General features: G+C 49.2%; 1 protein-coding gene across 1 annotated transcript in view; it reads right to left on the bottom strand.

Annotated features, from left to right (window-relative positions):
• IGSF9B (immunoglobulin superfamily member 9B) overlaps positions 1 to 13,865 on the bottom strand; it is a 121,952-nt gene extending 108,087 nt beyond the window's left edge. The window contains exon 1 of the mRNA XM_035139552.3: positions 13,481 to 13,865. Within this exon, the coding sequence (XP_034995443.3) occupies positions 13,481 to 13,547 (67 nt within the window). The 5' untranslated portion in view covers positions 13,548 to 13,865. The remainder of the gene's footprint in view (positions 1 to 13,480) is intronic.
• Positions 13,866 to 16,937: the final 3,072 nt, after the last annotated feature.

Below are 16,937 nucleotides of genomic sequence, written 5' to 3'. Positions count from 1 at the left end.
TTGCCATGCTGTGTCAGGTCGAGAGTCTATCTAATGCAGAACTGAGTTTCCAACTTTGGTGGCCAGCTAGAAGTTGGTAGCCTCCTGTGGACAAGGAGGTTCCACTTAGCTCACGCATGTAAATGAGGATGGACAAAACAGCCTATGCCTGTACTATGTCAGCTTGGCATGTATTCAGCCATGCCCATTTTGCCCTGTTTCCTGGAAGGTGTTTTTTTACTGCCGGGGGGCGGGGGGAGGAATGCATTTGTATTAGATGCACTTCCCCCTAAAACACACTTTTTTGCATTCTCTCCCACTATATGCATTTGGATGGTTTTCTGTGCATTTCCCCTTCAACGTATTCCCCCTCAAATCAGCATTTTGCCCCTTCAAAACAGCACATTTTTTTCACCAAAACTGCAAGGGGGGGAGGATAGAGAGAACAACTACTAGACAATCCAATAACTGCTTTTAAGACTAAAAAAATGCCAGTTCGCTTTAAAATGAAAAACAAACCGGGATTGGGGGCGGGGGGGGGGTTCTCTGTTCCTGCAGCTAATATTAGTTGATAGGTTATCCTTTAGGAAACAGTCCTCTGTGTATTGGGCTCCACCTATCTTATTTTTCTAAGGAAGCGAAACAGGCATCTAAGCAAGTGCCTATCACCACATCCAGTAGGAGCAAATTCCATGGCTGAATTACGTATTTGGAACTTCCTCTCTACAACAGGGTGGCAGGAGGGGGGACTACGATCAAGGAAGATCAGAAAGTACTGGGTGAATCATAGGCTCACACACAAAACATTGCCAGTCAAACCCGACTGGAGCCAGCATCTCCGGCTGAGCTACTGGGTGGGGGGTGCACTCAGCCGGTTAGAAACTGTGTGACAGAATGCTGCAATTAGATGCTCAGTCATCTAAGAAACTTCTGAGGAAGCTGCCCTGATTCTGCATGCCCCTTTCCCTCCCTGTCACTACAAAACATCCAGCAGGTTATCAAATTGCCGAAGGGGTGGGGTATATCCATGCCACATCATGACCACCTCTGGCAACAGCCATCATCCATAATCAACATCTTTTTGCAAGTCCATGATCAATGACCTTTCCTTCTCCTCGGTTTGCTTCTCTGTATCGGTGAAGAAGCAGCATCTGGGTGGAGGGTTCATTTAGGTTTTCAGAGCAACAATTCCTGCTTTTTAAACGAGATTTTCCAAATGGAATGACTTGGGCCCGTCTAGATCGAGCAACCTGCCTCAAGGTCATACAGACCAGCAGAGAGGGCCCAAAAATGGGAAATGGAGCAGATATACAGGGCAACTGGAAATGGTTCAGGCACCACCCCATTCAGATGAACCCAACTCCCCACAAGAAAAAAGGCTAAAAGAGAAATACCTTCTTTCCGGCAGTAAAAAAAAAAGATACGCAGAGGCAAGTAGAAGAAATTAGGGTTTCAAAGATGCTTTGAGGTTTTCCCAGTGCACAATGACCATATAACACCGATCTTAAAGGATCTACATCGGCTCCCAGTATGTTTCCAAGCACAATTCAAAGTGTTGGGGTTGACCTTCAAAGTCCTAAACAGTTTTGGCCCTGCATACCTGAAGGAGCATCTCCACCACCATTGTTCAGCCCGGACACTGAGATCGAGCACCGAGGACCTTCTGGCAATTCCATCACTGCGAGAAATGAGGTTTCAAGGAACCAGGCAGAGGACCTTCTCGGTAGTGGTGCCCACCCTGTGGAACGCCCTCCCATCAGATGTCAAGGAAATAAACAACTATTTGACTTTTAGAAGACATCTGAAGGCAGCCCTGTTTAGGGAAGTTTTTAATGTATGATGTGTTATTAAAGTTTGATGTTTTATCATGTTTTTAATATTCTGTTGAGAGCCACCCAGAGTAGCTGAGGCAACCCAGTCAGATGGGTGGCATACAAATAAAATAATAACAACAACAAGGCCCCTCGGTGTGCTATGACTGCGGGGCCCTCAAGGATCCCCAACAAGAAATAAATATGGGGAAAGCAAAGTAAGCCTGCACACTAGATATTGTCAGGTTAAACCAATTAAACCTTCTGCCACTTCAGAACAGCCCGACTGTCTCACTACGAAGTAACTAGATAGTGTTTGTTTGCCCTGCTGTGGCCTGGAGAATGGTGAACATGAAACCGGCTTCTGTTTATAACAGCTCAGAACCTTGGCTTTGAAAAATAATAATGCAGTCCTAAATCTAGTAACTAGGACACTCACTGTTCTCTGAAAGCAGAGATAGGAAGAGGACAATGGCCCCATTCAGTCCTGAGAGTTGCCAGTCAACATGAATAACATATTGGGGCCTACGAAGCAAGATGGCTCCCACAAAGCGCAGACCCAAACCCACATTTTAAGGGCCTGTTCATCCAACGCCAGCCTCCTTAAGTTTCAAAGCAAACATTACCATTAAGAAAAAGACCTGCCACATCCACAAACTTACCAGTCACCGCCCATTTTAGCCTCACAGCAACCCTATGCGGGAGGGAAGCACATGAGTTTGGCATAGTGGAGACCACTGGGTGACCTGCAACCAGCCATGATCTCTCGGCCTAACCTACCTCACAATGTTGTTCTGAGGATGAAATAGAGAGTGGGGAGAACACTGTATACCACCTTGAACTCCTTGGAGAACAAGTGGGATAGCAATGGCAGAAGACAAAGATGGAAGGCAGAGAGGGGCTCCATTCACATGGCAGTTTGTTCCATTTTCACAGTGCTATTTCTTAAATTTTATCTGAGCTTTCACACAACTACAATTAAATGTAGCACAAGCTCAGCACTCATTTCCGTATTTCTTGCCAGTAGATTTTTCCTGGAAGCAAATAACATGGAAGGGAGCACTCAACTTGCACTACATTCCACTATAGTTCCGGAAGTGGCTGTTACATCATGTGAAAGCTCAAATATAATGCAGAACTTAGCAGCTAGGGAAAAGTCGTGAAAATGGAATAAACTGCCCCGTGAATGGAGCCAGAGTGTGATGAACCTAAGGTCACTCAGGGTCCGTCCACACTTCCACTTGCCCCATCACTTTCCTGCGGGAAAACCAGCTGTTTCCCACTGAATTGGAGCAAACGTCCATTGGTTTTTTCTGTGGATTGATGCTTGTGCCGATTCAGTGCTAAACAGCGGGTTTCCCCAGGGAAAGCGGTGGGACAAACGAAAGACCACTTGGACCCATGCCGAGAAAGCAAGGGGCAAGCAGAAAACCTCTCGGGCCCATGCTTTCTAAGCACAGGACAAGCAGAAGTTGGGATGAGTCCTCAGAGAGAGCATCATGGCCAAGAGAAGAATTGAACCTGGGTCTCCCTGGCCCCAGGCCAACATTCTAACCACCCTGGACTTCTGCTGAAAGCATCCACGTGTCCACTGCCAGCAATGCAATTGACAAGTAGTCTTACCAAGAACCCTGGGCGATTACTCTTCTTCCCATCCCCCCCCCCACCTTCTATTGGAGCCTGGAAAGTAATCACGAGGAATCAGATTAATCTTTGCCTGCCCAGCGGGACTGGAAGATTACAGCTCTCGCTCTCCTCCCAAGAGCCAGAAGTCAATAGGACCTCACAGTGGGGAGGCAGGGCAGGGAAAGTTCCTCCTAGACTCAACCAAGATTTAAAAAGGATAAGGCAGGAAAGCAATGGAGTTTTCCCCAGCCAGGCACCACCTAGTCCAATGCTCCATGCCTTTTGCTGTGCTTCTAATGTATAGCGGGGTCGGGAACTTCAAGTGTGTAGGTCAAACACAACCCACTAGGAGGCCTCTCTCTCTGACTCTCAGGACTGAGCATTGCTTTGTCTCCTTTCTGGGTGTTTTTGCCTGACTGGAATATGTCCTTCACCTCTGCTTCTTACTTGCCTGGATGTAGGGCAGAGAGGGATGGGCGACTTTGAAGAAACTAGCCCACTGAACAGAGGTACAATTTACTTTCATTGCTCCACCCACTTTTGACTCTGGCTCCACCCACCTCTGACATGTGGCCCCCCAAAAGGTAGACTAGGTGGGAATGTGGCCCTCAGGTCAAAAATGTTCCCTCCCCTGATGCATAGAAATGTATTTCACATGTAACCCACCTTGGGATCAAAGATGAAGAGCAGGGAAGAACTACAATAAGAGATGTGGTAATATTAATAGTAGTAGCAGTAACAGAGGGAAATTATTATGGTTATTATCCACAGCAAGCGGAAGAGAAAGTTCAGTGCTGGATTAATGTTTGCTACTGTGTTCTCACAGTCAGTTGCAAGATACAGATATATGGAGTGCAAGTTAACACCTTCTGCAACCTACAGGAGGAATGGGAAAACTGTTGCCCTCCAACTCCCAGCAGCCCCAGCAAGCAAAGCCAGCAGCTAGGGAAGATGGGAGCTGTAGTCCAACAGCTTCTGGGAGGGCACCAAGTTCCCTGCCCCTGACTGATGGAATTGTGACCACTGGCCAGATAGACATTCAACCATTTCCCCCACAATGCAAGATCAAGGTTGCTGCCCAATGCACCCAAACACAAGAGTAAAGTACTCAGTGGTACATCCCATTTGGGCCAGGAGACTCAACGCCACAGGCGACTGAAAGCAGCCTTGTAGGTCCATTGCTGCCTGTGGCGAGCACCCTCATTCCTACTGCCATGCTGTCATCTGACAGGCTTTTGATACACCACAAAAGGACCAAGGAGATCAGTGTGCACACAAAGGCCAGCACAGCCTCTATTGTAGCAATGCAACCCTTGGGGAGAGGGAAGTACAACTATTCCCGTCTCCAGATTCAAGTCACCCAATGTCATAAAGCCAGTGTTGTAAGCCAGTCACTGCCTCTCGGCCTAAACTACCTCACAGGGTTGTTGTGGGGATTAAATGAGAAGAGTGAGAAGCATGCACACCACCCTGAGCTCCTTGGAGAAAAAAGTGGGCTATAATTGCAATAAAAAAGTGCACTTTTGCACATCCATTCCTTCCCAGCCTGCCTTCCAAGAGCACAGGTCTGTTGAGTGTACTGGTTAAAGCTTATTTAAGATGTCACACTTATTATCCTGTCTTTTGTCCATGATGGGAACTCTTATGGGCCATGCCTTTGGTTCCAAGCAGTCTCCCATCCAGACACTGACCAGACGCAAGCCTGCTTAGCTTCAGCAAGGTGGCTGCTTCCTGTGCCTTTGACTCAAGGATACTGTTGCAAGTGTCTTTGTGTGGAAGGAAGGATATACAGTGGTACCTCGGTTTACAAACACAATTGGTTCCGGACGTCTGTACTTAACCTGAAGCGAACTTTCCCATTGAAAGTAATGGAAAATGGATTAATCCATTCCAGACAGGTCCGCAGAGTACTTAAACTGAAAATACTCAAACCGAGGCGTACTTAAACTGAGGTATGACTGTAAATGCAATGAACAAATTATAAGTACCAAATCGGCCTGAATATAAGCCACACTTTTTCCTCCAAATTCTGACCGTGATAAGTTAAAATGCAGCTTATATTCGCAAACTTACAAAAATTGGCTTGGAGCGGGCTGGTTTCGACTGGGCCGGCTCCCAAGATGGAGGCACGGCGAGGGGGTCCCTGAGAAGAAGCCAGAAGGCGGCAAGGAGGAGGAATGAAGGGAAGAGCACAGACGAGCAAGGCAGAGAGTGAGAAGGTCTGCTAGGAGGAGGAACAGGTGATACAGCTTGGACTGGCACTAGCCCAAGGTGCTGCCTAGCTTTAGCCCGCCGAGGGTCCCGCCAGCCGCCGCCTCTCTCCACCGATCCTGGGGGGGCACCTCTGAAAGTGCTGCTGCCCATCACCACCACCACCGGAGTGAAGGCACTGCCTCCTTGGCCCCCCGGCCCCCACTCCTCCTCGGGTATTGTCTCCCCCCCCCCCATTTACTGGTAATTTTAAAGGTGTGGCTTATATTCGGGTGCAGCTTATATTTGGGCCAATGCGGTAGTAACTGAAGTGAGATAAACTGCACACCCAGGAAGAAGTTGCTGAGGACCACAAAAAATGTGGCTCTTAAGTGTCTGGAGAAATTCCCCCCTTTAGACCCCCATCTGCTGTGCATCCATTTGAATGAAGTGTTGCCTTGAGCTGTCCAAACTAGCAAGCCAGGAATGCAGGCATTTATCGATCAAAGTGTCACCTTAAGATTCCATTCAGTATTCATGGCTTATTTGCAAAAAGAGAAAAGTCAGCAGCTTCAGCAACAACATCCATGCAAGCAAGAACTACAAATCCCAGTGGTCTTTCTTTTTTCCTTTTTTTGAAGGAACACATTTCTATTTTGTGTGTGTGTGTGACTTCATTCACATAGCACATAACATTTGCCTCTTTCAACACATATGAAGCAGTGCAGCTGGTCCCCAGGCCAGTCCAGAAGGGGAGAGGATGCACCTGGTTCCATGCAACCAATCCATGCAGGTGGGAGAGAGGGATTTCCTCAACCAGGCCTTCACTCCTTAAGGAGAAATCTGCTGCCCCTCTCCACCTCTGCCACTGAAGAAGCTGCCTCACCAAGGCCCATTGTAGCAGCAGCCCTGCACTCACTCCTGGACTGAAGGACGCTAGAGGAGACCGTCTCTCTTTTTATTTTTAAATAATTTTTATTAAATTTTACAATTTTATATGCATCACATGGAGGAGACCGTCTCTTAATCTGGTTTGCACCTGTGTGTATACTGATGCTCGAAATGTCCTTCCACAAAGTCGACCACAGCTCATTCTTTGCCGGCAACCCATTCATTTGTCAGAGCTGCAAAAAACAGTAACAACCACCAAACTCCAGAACTCCTCACACTTCACCTTCCTGACCCTCTCGCTCTACACTTAGCAAGTGTACACAGGCGCACACGTCCACCCCGGGGGTGCATGGTAGATTTTGCACATGACAGTTGGCCTGCTGGATGCTGCAGATTCCACCCACAGCTACCATATCTGCCTCCCAAGGGCACACCCTCCTGCACAACACTTCTGGCACATGCTCGCAAGCAACGCCACGGCTCGTGCGGCACGCAGGCTTCGCTACGATCGTGTAGTACTCTCAACCCACACCCACACACCGATTGGAATACGCAGCCATCATTCTTCACCCTGTGCGTACACTTGTAGAGCACTCACTTTTGCGCTACACACACCGCTCAAGGCAGACACGCTTGTCATATTATTCAGCGCCCACCTCTTCTCCTTCCTTTATGCTCAGACAAGTTCCAATTTCCCTTTTCTAAACCTGGTCTATTCATCTCACTGCATCACAGCTGAGCTTGCACTTACGGGGAGGAGGGGAGAATCCTCTTTTTTTTTTTCAACAATCATGGAGTGCCCCCCCTTCCTTAAAGCACCCCTCTTGGCCCAGAAAGAAGACAGTAGGCCCCACTATCTCCCCACCCCCCTTCACTAATCTTCACTGTGCTCCTTCCTCCTTTTATGCTTCCATCCCACAGTGGAACAGTAGGCAGGACACAAAATTCTGGTCTGTTTGGGGGGGGGAGATGTAGAGGGTAGATAAAGGGGAAGAATCCCCAACACGCATGCACCCCAAAAGCAGCAAAGTGAAAATTCAGCGCAGTACTGTGTCCCTCTCCCTTTCAAGCTGCTGGTGTGGCATAAAATAATGAACACAGGTGTGGAATGACAGGTAGGTTAATGGGAGAAAGAGCTGCTCTTCTGATGATTTTCAAGATTTTATTCTGCTGCAGGGTTTAATTCTAAATCTTCACATACCACAATCAACATACATGGTGTTGACAGTGCAATCATTTTATTCACTGCTTCATTCATTGGATTTATATCCCATCTTTTCCTCCAAGGAGCTCTAGGTGACATGCAAAATTATCCCCCTCCTCATTTAACCCTCCACAACAACCCTGTGGGGTAGATTAGGCTGAGTGGCAGAGAACACACAGGTCCTGGGCCCCAAGGAACAAACCACTGAGAGCAGCCTTGCTCAATGTGATGACCGCCAGATGTCTTGGACCACAACTCCCATCATGCCTGACCATTGGTCATACTGGCTGGGTCTGATTAGAGTTGGAGTCCACCATCTGGAAGGCAGCCCTGGGAACACACAGGAAGCTGCCAGATCATTGGTCCACCAAGCTCAGTATTGTCTACACTGACTGGCAGCGACTCTCCAGGATTCCAGACTTGAGTCTTTCATATTCTACACCTGAAGATGCCAGAGATTGAACCTTCTCCTTGCAAGGCATGCACTCGAGCTTCCCAAAATCAGGATATAGGAAGCTGCTTCAGACTGAATCAGGCCATTACTCCACCCAACTCAACACTGACTGGCAGCAGCTTTTCGGGGTTTCAGCAAGACTTCTTCCTAGCCCTATCTGGAGATGAACGGGATTCAGTCTGGGAACTTCACACATACTCCACCAATGAGCCATGACTTTTCTCCTAGGTTGAACCTATGGCCTCCAAGATTTTGCTAGACCCCTACTCCCATCAACCCCAGCCAACATGGCCAATGGCCAGGGATGATGGAGACCGTAGCCCAACCACACCTGGAGACCCACGGGTTCCTCATCCCTGCAGTAGGGCATTGTCGACTACAGGGAGGGAGCATCTGTGGTCCTCCATCCCTGACCATGGGCCAGGCTGGTTGGGCCTCATGGGAGTTCAACAACAGCAACATTTGGAGGGCACCAGGTTGGCAAAGGCTGCACGACTATCACTTGCTGATGGAATTGCCTGCTTTGGACAACATGGGTTGATCCACTGGAGTTGTGGGGAGAAAAGGATATTTCTGTTTACAGGTGGCTGTGCTGCACTGGCTGTGTAAATATGCCAATAAAATGATTTACAGGCCTATAAAGATTGATACCAGCCCACGCACACCTGTGATTCTGGCACGTCGCCAGTCTGAAGAGAAGGGAAGGCAGCAACATTTACACACATTTCACGGTACAGTCCCTAGGAGACAATCCCAACTAGCCACAAGAGGACAAGCTGGTTTGACTGCTTTAAAAAGCCTTTCCTACATGGTCTGATAGGTCCACCGCCAGATGGAGAGATGGTAGGATCCAGAGCATAACTTGTTAATCAGCTCTTCAACAGTAGGGCTGCAGTGCAGTGGAACAAGGTCTTTGCATGCAGAAGGTCCCCAATCCAATCCTGCAAGGGGAGGACCCCGGCTGCAGGAGAATAATCAGGAGTGGTTCCTCCTTTGCAGCTGTGACTTGAACTGCAAAGGAGGGTCTGTTGCTTTGGAGCCCTGGTTTGCATTCATGCTGCAGGGGGGGAAATAGGAGCTCTAAGCTCTCTTCCAGTTCTTCCTCTGCAGTAACCACAGCTGGAACTTCGCTGTGCATGACATCATATATGATGTCAGGGACAGGAAAGAACACAAGAGGAACTCTGCTGGATCTGGCCAGCGATCTGTCTAGTCCTGCATCTTGTTCTCACAGGGACTTGCCAGGTACCTGTGGGAAACCAGTAAGCAGGAGTACTCTCCCCTCCTGCGGTTTACAGAAACTGGTATTCAGAAATATTGCTGTCTCTGGCAGAGGAGACAAAAGCATAGCCATTACGGCTTTCAGCTGTTGATAGTCATGTCCTCTGTGCATTTGTCCAGTCCCCTTTTAAAGCCGTCCAAATTGGTGGCCATCCCTGCCTCCTGTGGGAGTTCCACGATTTAACTATGCGCTGCATAAAGTACTTCCTTTTATCCATCCTGAATCTTCCAACATTGAGCTTCATTGTGGACATCCAGGAGTGGATGGATGTCCACACCAAGGTGGGGGCAGCTTCCCAAAGAATCTTGGCGGGAAGATCTCCAATTCCTAATTACACCCCCAAGACAAAGGTTTCCCACCACTGCTGCAGACTTTTCTACACTGCCCTGGGATCCTATGGGCTGAACGGCAGTCTAAAACTGCAATACATAAGCAGATAAATAAAAGAACCCTGACTAAGATCCTAAACCTGGAGAGTTTCTGCCATGGTGATCACAGTGCCAAGCTAGGTGATCCAGCATCTCAGGAATGTGTAATTCCTGGTGTAAACAGGCCTTGCCCAACTCTGCATGGCTTATTCCTCTAGCACAGATTTCTCCCAACCTGGCACCCTTCCATATGCTGTTGGACTCCAGCGCCCATCAGCCCCCAGCAAGCATGGCTAAATGTCAGGGATGATGGGAGCAGGAGTCCAACAAGGGCACCAGGCTGGGAAATATTGCTCCAGGCCACTCTTGCCTATGCCGATTGGGCAGCAGCTCTCTAGAAGAGGCATTTCCCATAAGTTCCAGCCTGATTCTTTTAACTGGATGTATCATGGACCGAGCCCAAGACCTTCCACATGCCAAACAGCTGTGCCACCACTAAGCTATGGACCTCTCCTCCCTGATTTCAGCCACCTATGTGGATGCAAGCCACAAAGCCTCCACTGTGACTCTTGGGTCAGCCACAGTGTCTAACCTACCTCACAGGGTTGCTTTGATGATAAAAAATGGGGAGGTGGAGAGCCATGCATGCCACCTTGATCTCCTTGGAGGAAATAAATAAGCATATTGAGGTTTGCAGGCATTAATGCAGGCATCAGCATTATTTATTCGAAATAAAACACATTATGTCAGGCAAAGCAAAGTTACAGGGTGGGAAATCGGTCTCCGCCACAAATCAGCTTCCCATCCATTCCCCACCCCCCAAAAATGTGCAAGTTAAAAAACCTAGGACTTCAGGGAGAGATCCCAGCCCCTTCCCTGTTGTGCTAGTGTTCTGCTTGCAGGGAGTTCCATAATGCAATTCACCAGTACTGCTACCTGCAGTCTGAAGCACCTTGTTCCCATCTCATACTGCTGCACATGCAGACCACATCTGACAATGCAGGGGTAGCGACACTAGCCTCTGGCGGAAGATTCCCACTAAACACACTAATGCAAGGTGCTTAGCAACCAGAAAATAAATGACACCGGAGAAATGCAATTAAACTAATGGATCGTGAACATGGTTGCGGGAAATTTGTTTACAGAGCCACATATGCTAATCCTGGAAATGTACGCCTGACACCATCCCTTAAGAACAGCCAAGCTTTACTAAAAATCATTTTTAAGAACATCCTTTCCCCAAAACCAAAGGGGAGAGCTGGCCAGAGGCCCTTGACCCAAAGCAACACGAGGTTATATAAGGCAGGTGTGCACACCTGGTCACCTGGTCACCTGCAGCAAACAATGTCACTTCCAAGCAACCAAGGAGAACAGCTTCTGTGAGGAGCTGTGTGCCCTTGTTGCAGGGTGCTGACATGCCACATAAATGATATACAAGTAAGTGTGGTGGACTAGTGACTTGCAGGCTGGTTTCATAGCTGGACACCAGCTCTCAACTGAAAAATTCGTAAGGTGTGCATGTCATGCCAGCCGGCTCTGTGCCAGCCTCCAAGAGAGTGGAGAGACGAAACCCACTTTCCTTCCGCTATTTCTTACTCTGCGCTCATGGATCTCTGGGCTGCAGCATTTCCCGCTTCCAGACAGCAGCTCTCTCTGGTTAACTTATTGAAAGAAGTGTCTCAGAGTGGTCATTCCCTGCAACCCCACTCTCCCCCAGCAGCACCAGCAACATTCAGATGCCTTCCATCCCATAGGGTGCACACAGTGGCCATCTATGAGCTAAGCTTTCATACACTTGAGTTTGGGTTGACTGCCCTCCACAGAGGTCCAGGTAGGATGCCCTCCACAGAGCATTTTCATAAAATGCTCGAGGCTACTGCTACTCTAGCTTTCCCCCAGATGCTGTGCAGAACCATTTAAGTACTTAACAATCATACATAACCAAGGCTGATTCACTGGGCAAGAACAGGTTTATGCTGCAAACTTTAAGCCCCCTGAGCAAATTGTATATTCACCCACAGAATCCTTGCACTGCAATGGCAAGGGGCACATATGTATTTTTATTAATTTTATTAATTAATTTTATTAATTTATTTATACACTGCTTGTGTGCCAAAATGGCTTCAAAGCAGTTCACAGCTATAAAATCCATCATAAAATACATACTGTACATAGTTAAAACACCCAGTAGCACTTTGCTCAGAACATTTAAGAGAATACTAAATAAAATACAGAATAGCACAAGTTGAAAGCCTTGACAATTTCAACAGGTTTTTTTTTTAAAAAAAATAACAGTTTAAAAAAATAAAAGTTGAAGTTCAGTTTCGGGAGACAGTTTGCCTAAACAGGTGTGTCTTCAGGAGCCGGCAGAATGCCAATACTGATGAAGCCTCTCCTTTTCAGCTGGGAGGGCATTCCATAGCACTGGTGGCACCAATGAAAAAGCCCTGAAACCAGAGACTGCAGCACAACGCGGTGAGAATTGCCTTTTGCCAAACATCCTACCCAACCTCTCAGAAATCCAGTTTGTCATCTCTTAAGTAAAGTTAGAGTCTTCTATTGAATCGCAAGCTTATTCGTGCCTGCAAGAAAAAGAATGAGCTAACAAACTCTCTATATCTTAGTATTTACCGGTAACTACCCAGGATCTCATTTAAATACAAAGCCCAGATGGATTTCTTTCTGATGAACATCTGAAACTAGAAATCTCACTTTCAATGGTCATCTCTCTGCCCCAAGTGCCCCTAGTGACAGGTCACACACACACACACACACACACGTGTGAAAAAGGTTCACATACTTCACCACTGACCCAGGATCTCCAGCTCTCCCTAGAGTATTCAGAAAAGAGCTTAGACTTCCAGGCAAACAGATCTTACATATGAGCAAGCCTTGCAGCGTTCAGTAGGGCTTTACATCATCGGTAAGCATGTACAGGATTGCAGCCTTCACAGCACTGCTTTGTTAAGCAACTTCAGCATTAAAGGAAATAATCGTCCGCTTGCTAGATCACGGACTCATACATTACTTGGATCACGAACATGCACTGGTCAATTGCACGCCTTTCTGCAAAGTCCATCGACTTGCTCTCTGCCAAACCTTCCTCTGAAATCGTTACAGAAAAACCAGGCAACAAAAATAAATTAAGACCAAGAACGAGCCGCGGTCCAAGGTTTCAAAAACTCTGCAAAAGACTTATTCCAGTCCTGCTCTCGCTTCATCGCATCCTTGGCTGATTTTTATTTATTTTTTTAATGGTTTTTACTGTACTGTACTGATGAAACCATGTCACTTAACCATTTCTGAAACCAACCCCTCTCCGGAGAGGAAGGCGGGGAGCAGAAAACATGCTGCCTTTTTTATTTGTGAGTACTGTATTTCTTCTTTTCCTTACAATCTGAAGCGCTCCCCTACTCGCAAGGGAAACTCCTTTTGCGCGAAGGCGGCGGCGCGGCGGACGAAAAGCCGGGCATCCTTTCCCGAATCGAAAGGATACAGGTAACAAATGAGAGAGGAAAGGTGGAGGAGAGAGAGAGAGATGGGAGAAGGGAAGGTCCACATAGGAAGCGTCAGCCCGGAGAGCTTTCCCGGTGCCCAAAGAGGCCAGCCCAGAGCGCAAAGGAGAAACCGCTGCAGGGGGGTGGAAGGGGGGGGACCCGGTGCACTTCAACTCACCTTGAGCTGCTGCCAGTCCTCTGGTGCTGATCACACTTGCTATCAAAGTGGCCACATACCAAATCATAGTACTACCGCCCGCCGACCAGGAGCATCATCCTAGCTGCAAAGCGCCCTGCCCTGCCGGGGACCTTCTCATCTGCCCAGCCCAGCCCAGCCCGGGGCGAGTGCACAAGGCGCGCTGCCTCCCCCTCGTCTCCGCTTCCTTCTCATGCCCTCCGCAGCCCTCCTCCTGGCTGCCTCCCCGCCGCCCTCGCCATCCTGCCTCTCCCCGACGTGCAGCGGCACCTGCGCGGCTCGCGGAACGCACAGCCAGCAATGAGCGAGCGAGCGCCAGCCAGAGCGCACAACTCCTCTCCGGCGCGCAGCCTAGCCTGGGCCATTTGAGCCTCCTGGGCGACGCCCCCGCCGGCCGACGATTGGACGGCCGGGGAGAGAGGCGGGCTCCCATTGGCTCCGCGAGCCGACAACGCTAGGGAGGGGGAGGGAGGGAGAGAAGCCTCCCCCTCCTCCTCCCTCCTCCCAAGGTGGGTTGGAGCGTGCAATGCACAGAGCCGCAGAATCATGCGCAATGCCAGGGAGAAGGAGTTGGGTGCCTCCCCCCTTCTCTCCCTCCCCAGTCGCCCTTTCCTCCCTCCCTCCTTCCCTCTCTCCCTCCCTGCTCAAGCTGCATGGCCGGTTCCCCAAGAGGAGGGGGCTCCGTGGACTGGAGCTGGGTGAAGGGAGCAGCAAGGAGGGGGTGCAGCGCGGGGGGGCGGGGTGCTGGCGGGCTGGCTGCAGCCCCAGCTCTGCAGAGCTCCCCATTGCAGCTGGTGTGGAGGAGAAGGGAGGGAAGAGGAGGAGATGCCCCTTTCCAGAGCTCCGATGCACTTGCTCTCCACTTCGCCCGCCGCTTCCCACACTCCTGCCGATGACTCTGATCCCCGAGTGGGATGGCGGAGCTGTCAGCCTTTCACCCACTCGCCCTGCTTGCGCTCCTGCAGCTGAAACTCCTCTCTTCTCCCCCACCAACCCTCCGTTCCTGCTGGTCTCCCTCCTTCCCCTGCCACCAACGACCAAGGTTTGCTGGGGGGGGGGGGCAGGGAGGAGACTGCCTATGTGTGTTGCATGCTGGAATTGGTAACCTTTTCCCCCTCCCCCATATTCTGAGTGTGGTTAATTCCCCCTCCCTCCACAATTGAGTTTTAGGGTGCTGCAGGGTTCGCCCCCTAGCAAAATGCTCGTGGTCATGATGATGGACGGGGAGGTTTGGGGAGAGGGAGTCTTAGATCTTGCAAAGTCCGGGAGGGGGGCGTGCTTCCCACTCAGGCACATTGCAGCAGCCCTACCCTCCCGGGCCCTCTCATGGGAGTCGTGCTGTCTCAGTGGCAGAGCACATCCTTTGCATGCAGACGATCCCAGGGAGCGGAGACCTTCAAGGCAGGGCTGCGGGTAGAAGTCCCGAGACCCACTCAGCAGAACGAGCAGGAGGAGGCGGGTCTGAATACATCAGGGCTGGCTTACCGCGTTTGGGAGTGACGTAATACTAGGCTTCCCCCAAAGAAGCCACTAGTAGGAGAACAGTGTGCAGGAATAGATGGGCCATTGGCCTTATCCAGGCATCCCCAAACTTCGGCCCTCCAGATGTTTTGGACTACAATTCCCATCTTCCCCGACCACTGTTCCTGTTAGCTAGGGATCATGGGAGTTGTAGACCAAAACATCTGGAGGGCCGCGGTTTGGGGATGCCTGTAATCCATCTAAAGAAATGGGCTGCAGCGTAGCACAGGAATGTCCAGGTTCAATCCCCAGCATCTCCAGGAATGTCCCCTTCCTGAAACCCTGGAGGTCCTCTGCCAGCCAGGATGGACAATGCTAAGCTGACTCAATACAAGGCAGCTTCCTGCATTTCTGTGTAAAGGCGGGGTGTTATAAAGACCATAAAGTCCGTAATATAAAATCACCTCACTTCCCCCCTGGGTCCCAGATTCAATCGGGCTGAGAAAGGTCTCCTGTCTGAAACCCGCCTCCAGAGATGCTGCCAATCAGTGTGGACAGTACAGAGCTAGATGGGAGACTGTTCTGACTCGGTAAAAGGCAGCTAGCTCCCTGTGTTCCTAACTGGAGGCAGGATGTTGATCCCAGCCCATTATCCCCACCATGCAGCCTCTTGCTCTGATATGTGAAAGGTCCAACTGAAAACACCATTAGGGTGAAGGCGGCTAAACCCACTCACATCACACCAGCCATTGAGAGTCACACCTGCACCTCTGGTTGCCTACTTTTTTTCTGCGTGTTTGGGTTATATGCTGCAGCTGGGAGGGGGAACTGTTTTCAGCCCAAGGGCCATATCCCTTCATGGGCAACCTTCTGGGGCCACATAGCAGTAGTGAGCAGGGCCAGAGGCAAAGGTAGATGGAGCAACAAGTCGTGTGTGACTCGGGCCGCTGGAAAGCTGGAGGTTGCTGCACACAAATGCACAAATATATTTCCATCCTCCAATAGACACTATCACAGTACAATGGCATTTTCAGCCAGGCAAAAGCATTTGAGGAAGTTGGAGGGGGTGTGGCCTGGAGGGAGGGGTGTGGCCTGGAGGGAGAGGGTGTGGCCTAGTGTTCAGGTTTCTAGCCCTTGTGGTGCAGTGGGACAAATTGTGGGGAGCTGAGGTGTATCTTAGAAAAATGGGCCTTCTGGGTGCATTTATTTTGGGAATCCACATAAAGAGGGAATGTGTTGTTTATTATTATTATTATTATTATTATTATTATTATTATTATCAGTTTGTTCCCTGCAAAGTTATTTACATTAAAAAAAACATATATGCATAAACGTATTAGGCCATAGAAAAGAAAAATTCCCATAACATTAACATTCCATACAAAATATTTAAAAAAACAGCCCCCACCGAACAATGTCAGAAAGCTTTAGCAACACACTAACTATAACAAGGCTTAACTCGGTCTATGAAAGGCCTTGGGGCTGGGAGGCATGTTTTCACCTGCTTCCAAAAATATGTCCACAAAGGCACCAGGTGGACCTTGCTGTGGAGGGCATTCCGCAGGCAGGGAGCCATAACCGAAAAGGCCCTCTCCTTTGTCATCCAGGGCTGGTTTTCAGCCGGAAATCACCTGAACTCAGATCTGGCACCTCTCAGGTGGGTGCCATTGCCATTATAAGAGAACAAGGGAGGTGTTCATGGTGAGTTCTGGCACCTCTTTTTTCTAAAAAAAAAATAGCACTCATTATCACCCTCTGAGCTTCCCTGAGAGGAGGGCCCCCAAGAAGGGCCTCAGATGACAGTCAGAGAGTCCAGGTAGGTTCATATAGGGAGAGGTATTCCAAAAGGTTTCATCTATCAAGACTAGAGAAAAATGGAAGGGGGAAGAGATACCAACAGTGCAGGATTGGCAAGTAAAAATAATAGAATTTATGAATTTAGCTAAAATGACTATAAGGAATATCCCCAAACAAAAAA

Source organism: Zootoca vivipara, chromosome 14 (genome assembly GCF_965207765.1).
Source record: "Zootoca vivipara chromosome 14, rZooViv2.hap1.1, whole genome shotgun sequence".
NCBI classification, from domain to species: Eukaryota; Metazoa; Chordata; class Lepidosauria; order Squamata; family Lacertidae; genus Zootoca; species Zootoca vivipara.
The sequence above is the reverse complement of the archived record's forward strand: the minus strand, read 5'-3'. Positions and strand labels throughout refer to the sequence as shown.